This window comes from Alligator sinensis, unplaced genomic scaffold (genome assembly GCF_000455745.1).
Source record: "Alligator sinensis unplaced genomic scaffold, ASM45574v1 scaffold632_1, whole genome shotgun sequence".
Taxonomy (NCBI): domain Eukaryota; kingdom Metazoa; phylum Chordata; order Crocodylia; family Alligatoridae; genus Alligator; species Alligator sinensis.
Genome location: NW_005842408.1, coordinates 176,080 through 190,844, shown reverse-complemented (window position 1 = coordinate 190,844; position 14,765 = coordinate 176,080). Strand labels below are relative to the sequence as shown.

General features: G+C 39.1%; 1 protein-coding gene across 7 annotated transcripts in view; it reads right to left on the bottom strand.

Moving 5' to 3' along the window:
- Positions 1-14,633, bottom strand: part of OPA1 (OPA1, mitochondrial dynamin like GTPase) — a 72,713-nt gene extending 58,080 nt beyond the window's left edge. For 4 of the 7 annotated variants that reach the window (XM_025211496.1, XM_025211502.1, XM_025211501.1 and 1 more), the window contains exons 1-5: positions 10,379-10,697; positions 9,960-10,056; positions 8,609-8,716; positions 6,571-6,624; positions 5,864-5,931 (exon numbers count right to left, since the gene is read on the bottom strand). In XM_025211496.1, the coding sequence (XP_025067281.1) occupies positions 5,864-5,931; positions 6,571-6,624; positions 8,609-8,716; positions 9,960-10,056; positions 10,379-10,660 (609 nt within the window). In that variant the 5' untranslated portion in view covers positions 10,661-10,697. Of the gene's footprint in view, positions 1-5,863; positions 5,932-6,570; positions 6,625-8,608; positions 8,717-9,959; positions 10,057-10,378; positions 10,698-14,031 lie in introns of those variants that run through there. The other 3 variants (XM_025211497.1, XM_025211503.1, XM_025211499.1) reach the window with 2 other exon arrangements.
- Positions 14,634-14,765: the final 132 nt, after the last annotated feature.

The window sequence follows — 14,765 nt, the reverse complement described above, 5'->3', positions numbered from 1 at the left end:
TGCCTTTTCAAAATACCCAAAATGGTTATTTTATAGTAAAGCTACTGGATGAATCTCTTGCACTTTGGTTATAGAGGTCACTTTCAAAAAACGAAACGTGTTCGGAGCATAAATCCCAATTACAAAAATATTTAAGAGCCTAGTACTTAAATTTATGTGCTTAGGTCTGCTCCAGGGAGCAGAAGGTCTGTTGATTTCAATGGAAGAATTCACGACAGTAAAGCCAAGTCATACTTACGTCTCACAGGATGAGGGCTTAAGTGACACTGGGCATGTCTACATGAGATGCTAAATGCAGAGATGGCAGACTAATTCTACTGCGCATTAGCGCGTCACAGCAAAAGCTGTGCTAAAGCTTTTAGAATTAGTCTACTGCACATTAGTGTCACTAGAAAGACATGTGTCCGCAATACTGTGGAGTAGCACTGGTTACTGAACATTGAGTTAGTACCTGTTATTACAGTTACTAAACTTAATGCGCAGTAACTATGGCACATTAATGCATGTGTAGACATGCCCATGGAAGCTTAAGACCCCCTTAAAAATTCAAAGCGACTTAAAAGCTGAAGTCTTAAAGTTGCGTTGAAAATTTTACATGAGCTGCCTAAAAACAGAGCTCTGCACATTAAACTGAGAAGTGGGGTGGGAGACCAACAAAATTTAGCAGATTTTCAGGAAGAAGCAGCCAAACAGAGTTGCTTTTCAATTGCTGTGTCTACATTAAGTTATTGGATATGTTTTTAAAGTATGGTGTAAAATATAATCGAAAGCACACAAAGATGAAGGACCTACTAGATTTACATACTCTGAAAGCAATGTTAGGGCTTGAAAGAAAAAAAGAATTTATAAAGACATCAGGAACAATCCTCTCTCATCTACACTACTTAGGCAGGAAGTTATGAGTATAGAAACATTTAAATCTTAAGATAGGGTCAGGCAAGTAATCAAGGTAAAGGATTTGGGTATGCACACTGCCCCTTAATCCAGCCTCACTCTGTCTAGATGCAGCACTCCAAATGGCAACTGTCACACACAGCTGAGATGTGGGTGCACAGCATCAGAGCAGGGAGCTGGAACGCGCTGCTTCTTTATTTTCGTGGTTTTGTTAACTTAATTCAAAAGTTTAGCTATGTGAGAACAGCTTGTGCAGTCAAGGAACAACACTGCTTTGTCACAAACTCAGTTAGCCTGTAGAATTCCTTTTTCCTCCAAGACGTGCCATTTCAAAATGACTTGTACTGAAAGATGATCCTTAAAGAAAAGGAAGTGATCTTATCTGTCACACAGCAACTGTAAAACAGACTAAATCTTTAGTTATCTTGATTCCTGAATTTATTTTAATAATAGCTTAATAACTCTACAGTTTGGGGCTGAGGTTTTTGAAGTCTGCTTGACAGGGATTCTGAACTTAACTAACCCAAAATGGAGAAGCAGATTGTATAAGCCTCTGCTACTCCCATTATCTGCTTATCTGATTTCCCTGCCCACTTCAGACATTGGCCAGGCAGCTACAAGACAGGAAAATCCTCACCCACCAAGCAAGAGCTATTGTTTAAGAAAGCTGTTAGTCATTATTAACCTCACCGTACAAAATGCCATGGGAAGGCGTCAAGGAAAAACAGTAAAGAAACAACTGATGCCAGACAGGCTACACTATACATGGTGGGAAGAGAGCATACTCATGCTACATGGCCAAAACTGGGATGCAGCTGACCTGCAAGATGGAGATGAGACTGTGACCCCAGCCAAGCTTACTTTGCTACACCTCTTTTCTAACTCCAGTAGCAGCAGTATGGGGAAAATCACATGGGGACCCAGCACTGATTCTTAGACCACAGGAAAATCCTCATTCAGGAAGGCCCTTTTGGCCTACTTAAGCTAAATCTAAACACAGACTAAGCTACATGGAGGAGGCTACCTGGCATTCAGAATACTGCCCAACATGCACAGGGAACAGTTAATCCTTCTAGCCTATCTGGACCACTGTCAGGCAGGGCTATTAACAGCCCTGAAATTGACTGTAGCCTTGAGGTTTGCAAAACCTAATTAAGGCATAAGGCTCTGAGGGAGTCTTTGCATCAAGTCTCCAGGGCAGGATTGAAGTAAAGGCCATCTTACCTAGTACATTAGGTAAGGGGCAGTAGCAGGCACACCCCATTCATTCATTCATTCATTCTCAATTCCTTATACCAACCCTGGATGTGAAGTGGTGAAGCCATGCCAATGACACCACAGTTCTGCTCTTGACATCTTGGTCTCCAGTATGCTTGTGTGGTAGTGGAGGTGTCATGGGAGTGGCTTCACAACCACATTTCCAGGTTTGGAGCATGAGAGTGGGGGAAAGCTTCCCTGGGAGGGCTGGGAACCTGTTGTTGAGGTATGCTGACTGACAGGAGAAGAAGCCTTAACAAGGTGTAAAGAACTGCACGAAGACCATTCCCATATGATTTACCCAGCATGCTTAATTTGGTTTAGGCAGCACCTTTAAGATTTACATCAATGGGATTTGGGAAATGAGTAGTGCCATCTGCACAATGTAAAAGGCTGTCCCTATGATCCAAGGCCTTGTAAGCGGCTTTTATAAGACCAAAAGTGATGAGACTCCACTGATTCTAAACCAGATTACACTTGTGATACTACATAAACACTAAAATATTTTCCAGTGACAACTCCATTTGCCCTCTCTTCCTCCACAAAATGTCTCACTGAATACACGTAGAGACACAAATAATAATTAATGACTCAATCCTTATTTGACACACCACTGCACTAAAAAAAGTAACGACAAAAATTGGAAAGTGATGCATCTTTTGCATTGAAACATTAATATAAGTTACGTAAGCTGCAGCACATTGACTGGTATAAAACATAACAAGTCAATGACCCAGGATCTGGGACTGTTTTCTCTGTCCCTTCCAAAGCTTATTGTCCAAATTAATTATTTTCCTCTTCATTTTACTGAAAGCTTTGGTCTCAAAGAAGGTGCCAGTTCACCCCAAAATGATACTACATATCATTTTCTTCTACACAAGAAATGATAATTAGGGTCTTTACCCAATTATTGACTTTTTCAGGGCCAAGGAAACTGAGCCAGGGGTGGATCAAGTGCAATCAGATATGTTTTATACCATGCTGTTTTATTTTCCTCATTCACACAATCACAATTTTAGTGCAACTTGCAATCAATCACTTGTGGAATGCAATCTTATATGAATCAGATGTGGAATGCATAGCAAGAAGAAAGGTCACCTGATCTATTATGGGAAATTTAAAAAGTTTTCTACAGAAATTAACGTTGCTCTCTTCATTATGCATCAGTGAATGCTGTTTCAACGAGAAACACACACAGTTCTAAGCAGAAAAGATGCTTCCTAACCTGTGTTTTTCAGGAGCTGTCCTGCTACCATACAACTCTGTTCCATAATCAAGGCCTTCTGGATAATATTTGCATAACAAAACTAGGATCCCAGGGTGAACTTTAGGAGGCCCACTAGTGCCTGGGTGTTTTGAAGCACAGTCATGCTTTTAGTGGCAAACTGAAAATTCTGTAGCCTCAAACAAATGAAAAGAATACATTTTCCATCTTTTTCCCGATACCGTAAACCCTCAGTTTAGCTATTGACTGCATTACTATGGCTGTAGGCAGGTAGAGTGCCTATCAGCAGGCCCTCCTGCTCTCACCACCGGCAGCAGGAGGAGCTTTTCAACCCTGGAGAGGACAGACAAATACTTTTTTATTGGGCTGAGTGTGGTACACTTCCATTACCAGAGGTGAAAGAGGGAAAAGGCCTAATTTTAGCACATGGGAGGCAGAACTTTTTTTTTTTTGCCCTCTTCCAAAAGGACTATTTAGATTAAGTTTAGAACTCAGCCTAATTTGGCTTCTCTAGTTCCTTTAATGTTGAGATCAGTAGACTCTGGCAAATGGCTAGTGCCAGCTGCACAGTTTAAATGGCTGCCTACATTACCCAGGGCTTACACTGTGCTGCTACCCTCAAATATTCCCAAAGAATAAGATGGGGTAGGGGAGAAGAGATGTACAAGTGTGGCTTTGGCTACAGAAACAAGACAAGACGAACAGGAGAATTATTCCAAAAATAATGCAAATAAAACTAAAGAGCCAGTAAAGACAATTGGGCAATAAGGCAAGTATCTGAAAATAAATTACTGCCAATTCATTAAGGACGGACAGTGTCATATTAATCAAGGCACCTTTTCATTTTGGAGAGGCTTGAATTCACATGAACCTTCAATACATCCATCATTAAAGACAACAGACACCACTGATGTCAGTGGCAGTTAGACTAGGTCCATAAGTAGAAAAATCAAATTTAAGAAGGCTTTCCTGGGACCCATAACATTGTTTTCCATCAAAATACTAAGGAAATTAGTGCCATGAAACAGCCCACAGTAGTACAGACCCATTCATTTCTCTTTCTCTATGGCATGTCTACAGACATGTACCACTGGGTTGAACTAGCAACAGGCACAGGAAAAAAGATCTCTGGATATGAACACAGAATCTTTATATGAATTTGACACTGGATCTCAAATAAGTTGGTCAGTGTTACACTTGCTTAATAGTTTTATACAAAACGAATACTTTTTCTTTGCAGAAAATATGAGAAGAAAAAACCCCACATTCAATGCATATTTATTAGAAATTACCCATTATGACCAGCTATGGTCTTAGTACTTTTTATGAATTTACATTTGGAAATCAAGTTACAGAAGCATTCATTACATGCAAAATATCCAATTATATATGAAAACATCTTATTTAATTCCCATATGTAATAGGTAAGATGACCTTTACTTCAATCCAATTTTAATTTTTAAACAGTGAAATCAATCCTGAGCAAAACTTCAAAACAGACAGCAAATCAGTTCCTAAGAAAAGGACAGTTTTCTAATAACTGGGAAACAAAATTGCAACTATTTCAAATGTAGACTTTGAGGTTATTCTAAAACAGCAGGCTACCTAACAAGTGGTGATCTCTTGTACAGATTTCACTGTATCTGTAAATGCAGTAAAAATGTAGCACACATGTATACATGCCTGCATGCATCAAAACATGTTAAAATAAGTCATTTTTTTTTACAGTTTTGCTAGCACTGGAACAACAGAAATATTTCCAGTTGCAAGACAGAAACTGTATTGATTGTAAATGTATAAGTGACTAATTTTTTACTATAAAAGTTCCCAACATGCATTAGTTTTCTTTCTGGTTTGTTCATAAATTTTCAAAATGTGCAACGAAAAAACAAGAGCAACTATGAAATTAAATATTTAGGGTTGCCATTTGGGAGTAAATAGTTTTAATAAAAGATCTGTGAATAAGAAATGTGAATACTAAGATTTACGTTTCTCACTTCAAGGTATACTAATATACATTTTTAAAAAGTTGTGCTATGTGTTGATAAGAAAAAGATAAATACAAAATTTGATATGTACTGTTTAAACAAAGAGAGTCATAAGACCCAGTACTGTAAAAGGTACAACCAGAGCACATGCGTGATAAATCCCTTCGCGTTTTAAACATTAAGGCCTCACTTCTGAGCTATAAGCAGTGCTGGCAAGATCAGACCCCCCAAAATGTCAGGGGAATACAGTACACTTAAAATGACATGCCCATTCCAATCCATAGTTCTACAGAGTGCCTTAGTGACACTGCGTTGCTCTTTCTGTTCTGCCCAAATGTTTAGTCACTGTAGCTGCATGCTGTTTCAGCTATAAATTCCATTTGGTCCCCTTAAGACAATTACTGCTTACTAGTGAAGGTTTATTTTCAATTAAATGTAACTGAAAATACCCATTTAAGCTTTTAAAGCCTTACGATTGCAAAGTTTTCTTTCTATTTACCTTCTTGTACTGTTTGTCATCGTCATAGCCCTGGTCCGTAGCTTTGAATGCCGTTTCCCCTGGTGTACCTGGGAAAAAGTTACAGAAACTTACTCCAACATCACAAACATCCTTTTCAAAACCCAAAACTACAACTAGCTAATTTCAAGTTCAAATTACAGTACAAGTACCAATGCATTGATTATACAAATTATCTCTTTGAAGTTGCAATTATTCCAAAGATTACAATCAATATATACAGAAACTGGGGAGGGAGGAGATTAAAATCCATTTATGAAGACAAGTATATTACAATCTTGCTTATACTTCAAACTATACAGACTATTATAAAAGGTAATAGGCAACTTCAATTAGACTATTTAAGCTCTACAACTATTTTTTTCTGATGGAATGATCATGATGGGACAAGTTACCATTTATGACGAGAAAAAAAAAATATTCCTGCAGATTTTAAATAATATTTTTCTGAGCAAGCTTCTGAAAAATGCAAGAAATAAAGATATCTCTTTAGGCTTTGGACAATAAAGCACTGGCTTTTGTCACTCTGGGAATTGAGTTTTGCCAAAACTGTTGCTGTTAAGTATTTCCAATTCAAAATGTAATTGCAGCAATAAACTGCACTTGTACTTATTCATCCCCTCTTAGGATATCAATATTTAAATAATTAAAGAGGCATGTTAAGGGCAATAAAAAGGGCTTTTACACACCTAACAACAGAAGTAGATCAGAAGCTCCTATGACTTCACTAACCAAATTGTAACCTGTGAAAAACCAGCAAGAAAGGGGAAATAAAAATTATAAATACAAACAAAACCAAAAACAAAGATGTGAGGGATCTCAGTGTCAGTTCAGGAACCAGACAGACGTAATGGAAATCATGTCAGTGTCGATATCCTAACAAATGCAGCTAAAACGGATCACGATTCATAGCAAAGTCAGTATCACATTCCAATTTTAAAAAGCTAATGAACATGGGTGGCTCATCTACTTGTCACTGGTTTCTTATCTTGCTTCTCTCATCACTGCCAAATTTCAGTGTCCTTTAGGTTCTGCTCTTTACAACTTTGCTGTTTCCAATTTGACTGAAAATGAAGTCTTGCACGAAAAATGATTTTGTTTCATGGTGTGTAACTAAACCCATTAGGAACATGCTCATAGGACTCGAAGAGTTAAGTTTCCAAGCATCCACACTTAAAGATATGCTATGAAGTTTGATATCTCTATCTGTACCTTGACATTTAACATGTAAGCTTGCAGTCCTACATTCAAACCAAGATTAGATGGTCATGTTAAACGATAAGCTCCAACTCAACCACAAGATTGTCTAGCTTGATAATGTTTCACAGATGTAGTGAGAAAGAATAAATTCCCTTCACTGCAGGAATGTCTGTGTGAATTTCGATCATCTATGTTAAGGAGCAGATGAGGGTAAATGATCAAAGGGACACTTTAGGGGCCTTAAAATCTATTTATCTTCACTGTGTGAATGTTTTTTTAATTTCTCAGGTTGTAAAAAAGGTTAAAGCTTAAGTTTACAACAAATATGGGCAGAATCTCTAAACTTGTAACACAGCCTTCCATTTTTTGTGTAGTGTCTGGGTTTTGGAGTTCATTTGTCACAACCAGAATTTACCGTGTGTACCCCTCCAAAAAGCTTCTAACTTCAACATGAGTTTTGCCCAAGTAGAACACCTGGAAATCAGCCCAAGATATCACCACACCAGCTAAAAGTGATTGGATGCGTCCTCACATGCGCTTTAATGAGCATTAGCCTATTTCGATGTGCATTAAAGTGTCACAAAAAAGTGTTCTTTAGCTAATGCACATTAAAAATAAGCTAATGCGCATTTTTCTATGCCCTCCATTGTGATGTACTTTATACATGCACTTTAATCTGCTCCAATGCACCAGAAATCCAGCGCGTCAGAGCAGACTCGATTAATCCAAGTCTGAGGAGCACAGAAGCTGACGTGCCTGGCGCTGCATCTCATACATTTGTATAAATGGCAAAATGTGCGTCAGCGTGCAGAAAATGGCAGCGGTGCACTTTTAAACCAGAACACTTTTGATATATTTTAGTTCAAAAGCGTGCTGCCACCATTTTCTCAGCGCTGACATGCATTTCGCTGTTTATACAAATGGATGTGCTGCAGCACCTGGCATTGTAGCACATGCATGTTTACAAATGCCCAGTGGCACTAAATTTAATGCACATTACCTAAAGTGCATTAATTGAAAGTGTAGACATGCCCACTGGCATCTACTGAACACTGCACTCATTTTAAATGGAGAAAATTCTGGCAGTGTACTTTATATTTTTTCAGTAGTTCAGGCCAACATGTGAAGCATGTTCTTTTAGCATCATTCTTCTCTTTTACAAGTATAATGTTACTGCAGGGTACTGGGTCAGCCTGTGTTCTCATCTTAATTGGATATTTTAACTTTAGACTCTGCATCTTACTAACAGTTTTAAATCAATCTGCTGTGAGGCTAATTAGGGTCCCTTAGCTTTCTGTTCTGTTTCACCTCTTAATTCTATTTATTTATTTATTTATTACCAGAGTGTTTACCTTTAAACATACATTGCACTTACCTATTACTCAAAGGACCTTTAGATGAGCAACACAAAGAAACGTGCAACTTCTACAATGCTTTTTTCTTTTAACTTTTAAAAAGACGTGTCTGTGACGTCATGTTGTAAAATAAAACATCTTTGCATAACTAAAACTAAAACACTGTTCTCACCAGGTGAAAAAAATCCCTTGAGTGAACTGAGGCTTTCTCCAATCTTGTCAAAATCAGGAAGAAGTCTGGCAAGGTCTTCTGCATCAGGAAGGGCTTTGTTAAGTTTTTCTAAGACAAAGTATAAAAAGAGCTTGATATTATTTTCTTTTTGGATAAATGGTAAATGGGACTGTAAGGTCTAGTTGCTACTTACAAATTTAAAACAAAACTACCCTTCATATACGGACCAAAGATACTTTGAGCTACCTACATATATTTGTTATTCTTGATACCCTTGAGAAAGTTTACCAGAGCAGAAAACAGGTCTCTTATTTAGACTTTGTGCTGGCTAATAAATCAATTGCTTTAGGCTGATAAATCAATTGATTTAGGACCTTTAAAGCTTTGTAGAAACCTAGTCATTGTGTCCATAACTCCTTTGGAGAAGATGTTGTTGGATTAATATGCACCTTTATTTTGACTATCTTTTGTGCACTTAGAAGAAAGTTTGGTGTTTTTTTTTCCACTTTATGAAATGGACAATTTATTGTATCATAAGAACATGCACATATTAAACTTCCAGTGGTAGTAAAATTCAAAGTCCATTGCTAATTAAAATAAATTAATCATGACATTACTGTTTGAAAATTTTCAACCCACTATGGTTAAAGTATATTCACGACCCCCCACAATGTTTGACTGCTTCAAGAGTGTTTACAGTTTTTAAATAATACCTCCCAACCTAAATGGCTGTTCCTTTTATTTAATATATTTCTAAGTATGAGTGAGAATAGATGTATAATGCGGTTACGACAGAATCGTTAAAGAAACCAGTATTTCCCTAACTTTGAGTTTGTTTATTTGGTCAATGTAACAGCAGTTTGTGAATAGGTAATTTCACCATTTTTGGTGTATATTTAAATTAGTCATGTAGTCTTTTTACTTGTACAAATCTTTCACATAAGTAACCAGGAGAGATTTTGAATAGAAGCATAATAGCCTCAAAGACAGTGTGTGTATGTGTGCATGTACTTGGATTTCAGGCTGACAGTGACCTTGAAATACTGTTACAGAGTGTGCAACTGAATTATGAGTCATGACAGTCATATTCTGTGATCCATTCTCATGGAATAATCACTACCAAACATGCGGTCTTTTCAACCCTGAATGCCTGAGACGCATGCTCCCTGGTAAAATGTACTCCTGAATACTTAAGTTTAAAAAAAAAAAAAAAAAAAAAATCAGTCAACATGAATATTCTAATGAGGTTTTATCAAGAAGTAACCAGTTTCTGAGGAACTATGGTCTTAAGTCTGAGCTAGGTGCATAATGTGCTTTAGTAAGTAAAAAAGCACTTTAGTTTTTGCAATACCAAAGTCAATGAATTCATCAAGATCCCATACGAAGTCAGGAACAATCCACTTATAGTCACTGAGATCGGGCATCATGTCCTTCCACTGATCATAAGTCTAAGACAAAAATAGAAAAAGGTCATAAGAAGTTATACATAAATAATCAGATGGAAAGAATCTTGTCTCTACTGCACTAGCCACCGACTTTCTTACTGGGGCCTTGGCTTCGTCCCAGAACTACGTTACATAGTCTTCAAAACACAATCCTATTAGTGTCCATTAAAATCTGTTCTAATGATTTGAATTACTGTGAATTATTCTCTCTCTCTCTCTAACCTCAAACTTTTTACTGCGTGCAAATTATTGATCACACCGTGATTAGAGCTGCCGTTCTAAAGCATCCAACGAATACCGAAAAACACATGCTACAGATAAATACCTTTTTGGCTGTATAGCCACCGCCTACAGCAGATCCTAGTACAAGATAGCGAAGTTTTAGAAGCCTTGAAGCAACTCTAGCTAGCCAAAAGTTCCTATGGGGCTGGTATCCATGCTTTACATATAAAAGTTTTGTTTTTCTTAAGGTAAGGTGGTTAAGAGAGGAGAACTGTTGCACCGATATCCTTAAGGGTGGTCTCTGAAACTTTGAACTTGAATAACAGGGATGATGAATGCTCCGGGAAACAAGGTGCAATTTCTGCAGTGGTGATTTTCCTTTCATTCCATAGCCGCTATTTCCTAAACTTTGGCAGACGAGGCTGAAAGACAGAGATAAAAAGTAATGAGTTAATTCTGATTATGCAATAGCTCTACTCATCACACCAATAGACCACCTAAGCCAGTGTATAGATTACATATGCATATGAAGTTTCAGAGGATGAAAAATAAAATTACTGTATTGGTCCTCCCACAGCAGGAAAATTCCTAATTAGAAATCAGATAGTTTTGTTACATGGGCAGGGAGGGGAAAGGTAGCATATTCATTTAACACAAGTATAATGTTTTGCTGCTTTAAACATCATATTTGACTTCAAATAACTTTTCATGTATTAGCTTGATATTAAGAACGTGGTACTAACTTCATCGTTTCATATTAAGCATAGGAGGGGTGGTGAACTGCATGAAAACACTTAGGTTTAATGGGATGTCTACTGCAGAAACAACCTATCACTTGTAGTAAGACTATGAAGGATAGAAATAAGCATCAAAGCTAAAAGTATGGTATCTATTGTCCTGTGAATTTAATTTCTGCAGCTGAAACGGTGAATTAGGGCACATACATATAACCAAGTATATGCAAGTATTAGGTTGAGGAGACAGGAGGAAACAGTCTGTCCAAGAACATGGTTATGACGATTCTTCACTCAAAGGGCAGAAAAAAGTCTTTTCATAGGAAGAGATACTCCTTATAAAGTTTTTTTCTACTTGCTATACCCAGAATTGCACTAAAAAAGCATTAGAACATCGTACAAGTAGGAAACTCAAGCACCTAAGGTTGTTTATTCTAATCGTTCCTATTTTCTGATACATAAGCTTTATAACACACCCTTTAAACACATGATCATATACTAATTTTTCTAAATGCTAAGCTCTCTCAACAAAATGTTTGCTATTTTTAATATGCACAAAATTATTTTCCCCGACTTTGTTTTTCATGAAATGGCCAAACCACTTTACCTAAAATTTCTTCCAAAAATAATTTAGCCTTAGGAAAACACCTAACATGGACAATTTCGGCTCAATTTCAACTGTTCAGAATGAAGTATAAGCAACTGAAAACAGAGTGTTATCATCAGGGAAAATGTGCCAGGCTAGATCTAGCCAGGCTAGATGATCTGTTCAGGTCCCTCCTGTCCCTAGCTACTATGAAACTATGATTAGATTCGGAGAGATTAAAGGGTCTTGATTTGATTTGGATTTGGAAGTTCGGCCACCGAACTGGGCTGAATCTCTGCCGAATCGAATCAGGGACTGAAGCTTCGCACAGCCCTACTAACCAGTGCTACGTGGCACTATCACGGCCAGTGTCTTGCATCTAATTGTCCTGTTGATACAGTCAAACTTGCATTTCCTTTTGGTGATCCCATCCTTGCCAAGTGTCACCAACTTGAAATGAAAACTGTCAGAGTGTTAAACCCCCAAGTACCCTTCTGCCAGCATGGGCTATCCTTTGCCACCTGGCTTTTGGGCGGCAAGTCTCTGTGCTGCCAGAGTGGCAGCTGCCTGCACTTACTCTCACCACTGATCCCCACCCTCTCTGCAGCAAGGGTAGCACAGCACAGCAGTAGCAAAGTGAGGGAAGGGAAGGGAAGGGAAGGGAAGGGAAGGTGGCACAGTGCAGCTCCATGCCACTGATCCACCACACTAGATGGAACTTTTGCATCCCAAAGTGGAACTCTTTACAGGCTGGATCTGGCCCACAGGCCACAGATTGCAGACTCCCAGATTAGAAGATCACATCACCAGAAATGGCTTTTCTTCTTCTGCTTTAGAAGCCAATGACTGGGAAGAACATGATAAATCCATCGGTAGAGGATGTTAACTGCATTTAGCTCTACCATTTTCTGGATACATCATCTCTGCACATAAATAATTCATATGGTAATTTTAGAGAATTGAGAATCCCAAAAGTCATTGAATAAAAAGGATTTTTTTTCTATAATTTTAGTTTCATACACATTGTGGATAAATGATGCATTTAATGTGTAGCTTTGCCGATATAGCCATGCGGGACAAGTATGTTAGAAAGCACTCCATATAAAGCTTTCCACTCTTCTCTTGGCTGGCAATATTTGTTTTAAAATTTAGTTTTAATAAATATTTACATTTTATATTAAATATCTAGTTGAGTGCACATGTAATAAAGATAAAACTCATAGTACACAAAGATCTTTGTTTTACCCAGCACACAAATACACTTTGTTATAAGCAGCACAAGTAGAAGTAGCAATAGGCAAGACACATTTTCCCTGATAAACACTCTGTTTTCAGTTGCTTATACTTCATTCTGAACAGCTGAAATTGGGCAGATATTACCATATGAATAAAACAGTAAATAGTGACCTGATGATCACTTTAATTATTTGTAGGCTAGGGATGCTGCTTTGTAATTATTTTCTTTAAATCTAGGTTCCTTATCTGAGGATGTTTAAAAAAAAATCCTCTGAAACACGTTTCACTATTTATGCTGCACGCTTATTTTTGGCTCTGCCTGCACACTGCACAGCCTTACACACCACTGCCATTAAAATGTGCATGGCAATTGCACTGTCTTTTGAACAAGAGCTCTCACATCAAATCCACCTCTGTTTTCAGGGTACATTAAAGCTGTAATCCAACTTTTCATAAAAGAGGGGTCTATTCCAGTCAAGGCAAGATTTCCACTCTCTCTGGCTGGCATAAATTGTCAATGGGAATATTTTCCAGTGAAAAATGTAGCTTAACAAAAATCTAAACCTTTTGTAGAAAGGCATGACTTTTAACAAAGTCTCTTAATGAGGGCAGGAACATCTCATGCTGATGGTGTTGTTTCACAGTTGTTAGGGGCCGGAAGCGATCGCTGGGTCCAGCCGCCCTGCACTCGGTCAGAGATCGGACAACCCCACCCAGATGGGCGTCAAGATGCTTTTTGAAGATCGCCAGGGCAGATGAATGTACCACCTCTGTTCATTCAGTTTGTTTCAGCTTTATGTTATATAATCTGATTTATGCTATGAAACCTTTACTTGACCTGTAGGAGCGATCATCCTCAACTGTGAGGGCTTGCCGCCAATATAATCTTAAAATGTCTATTTATAAAAAGTCAAAAACACATTAACGAAGACAACACCATCAAAATCAGGCACTTCTGGAGTTTCAAATGGAAACTGCAGATTTTTTTCAGGATGCACAAGAAATTTTGGTCTTGCTTCCCAATTGGTAAGCCGGAGATGTTAGAGGTATATTCAGGCGCCGCGCTCCAGGGATCTCAGCACGCACCCGGCACCCTAGTCTGGAGATGTCACACGTCTACTCTGTGAAGCACTTTTTCTTTTCACTGATATCCAACCGTTTGGACATCATTTTATATGTAAATACGAATCCTATAAATACCCCGTTAAAACCAGAAGCTGGGCTTGACGAAGAACCCAGCCAGACTCCTCTGCCGGGCCGCAATTAACAGCGCCGTCGCACAGCGAGCGAGGTCGACTTCATGACGGGAACGAAGTCCAGCCTGTCCCGACTGCGGGGCACCTGCGGGCCCCTATTCACGGGCAGCGAGGAGGATTGCAGCAGACTCAATTAATCACGCGGTAACGACTGCGCTGCAGCCAGTCGCCACGCCTCCCTCATGCGCTGACCGACGGTTCGTTCGACTAACGTTAGATAAAACGCTTCTGCTGAAGCGCGGGGGACACCGGCACACGCCGCCCTCCCGGCGCTTTCACTGGGGGGCTCTGGGAAGCAGGAGTGCTTCAATGAGAGCTGCTCTAATTAAAACACCTGCAGCGTCGCGTGCACGCGCGCCCCCACGCGGGGAAACAGAGCTCTAGTTAAAGCGCCCCCGGTGCCGTATACACACGCCTGCCCCGACACGCCTTTGCAACTGTTATAAACGGATGCCCGGCTTCGACCTGCCGACCTCCGTTTCGACTTTAGGAGGCTCAATGCCGACAAAACCCCGCAGGCGAGACCCTTCAAAACGTGGGAAGTGGCCTCCGCGGCTCCTCCCGAGTCACTACGACTGCTATTTACCACACCGATACGGTAGCGTCGCGACAGTATTCATCTGCACTGGGCCGAGCACGTAATCCTGGGTTGTTTTTGGTGGAAATCGGGTCTCGGGG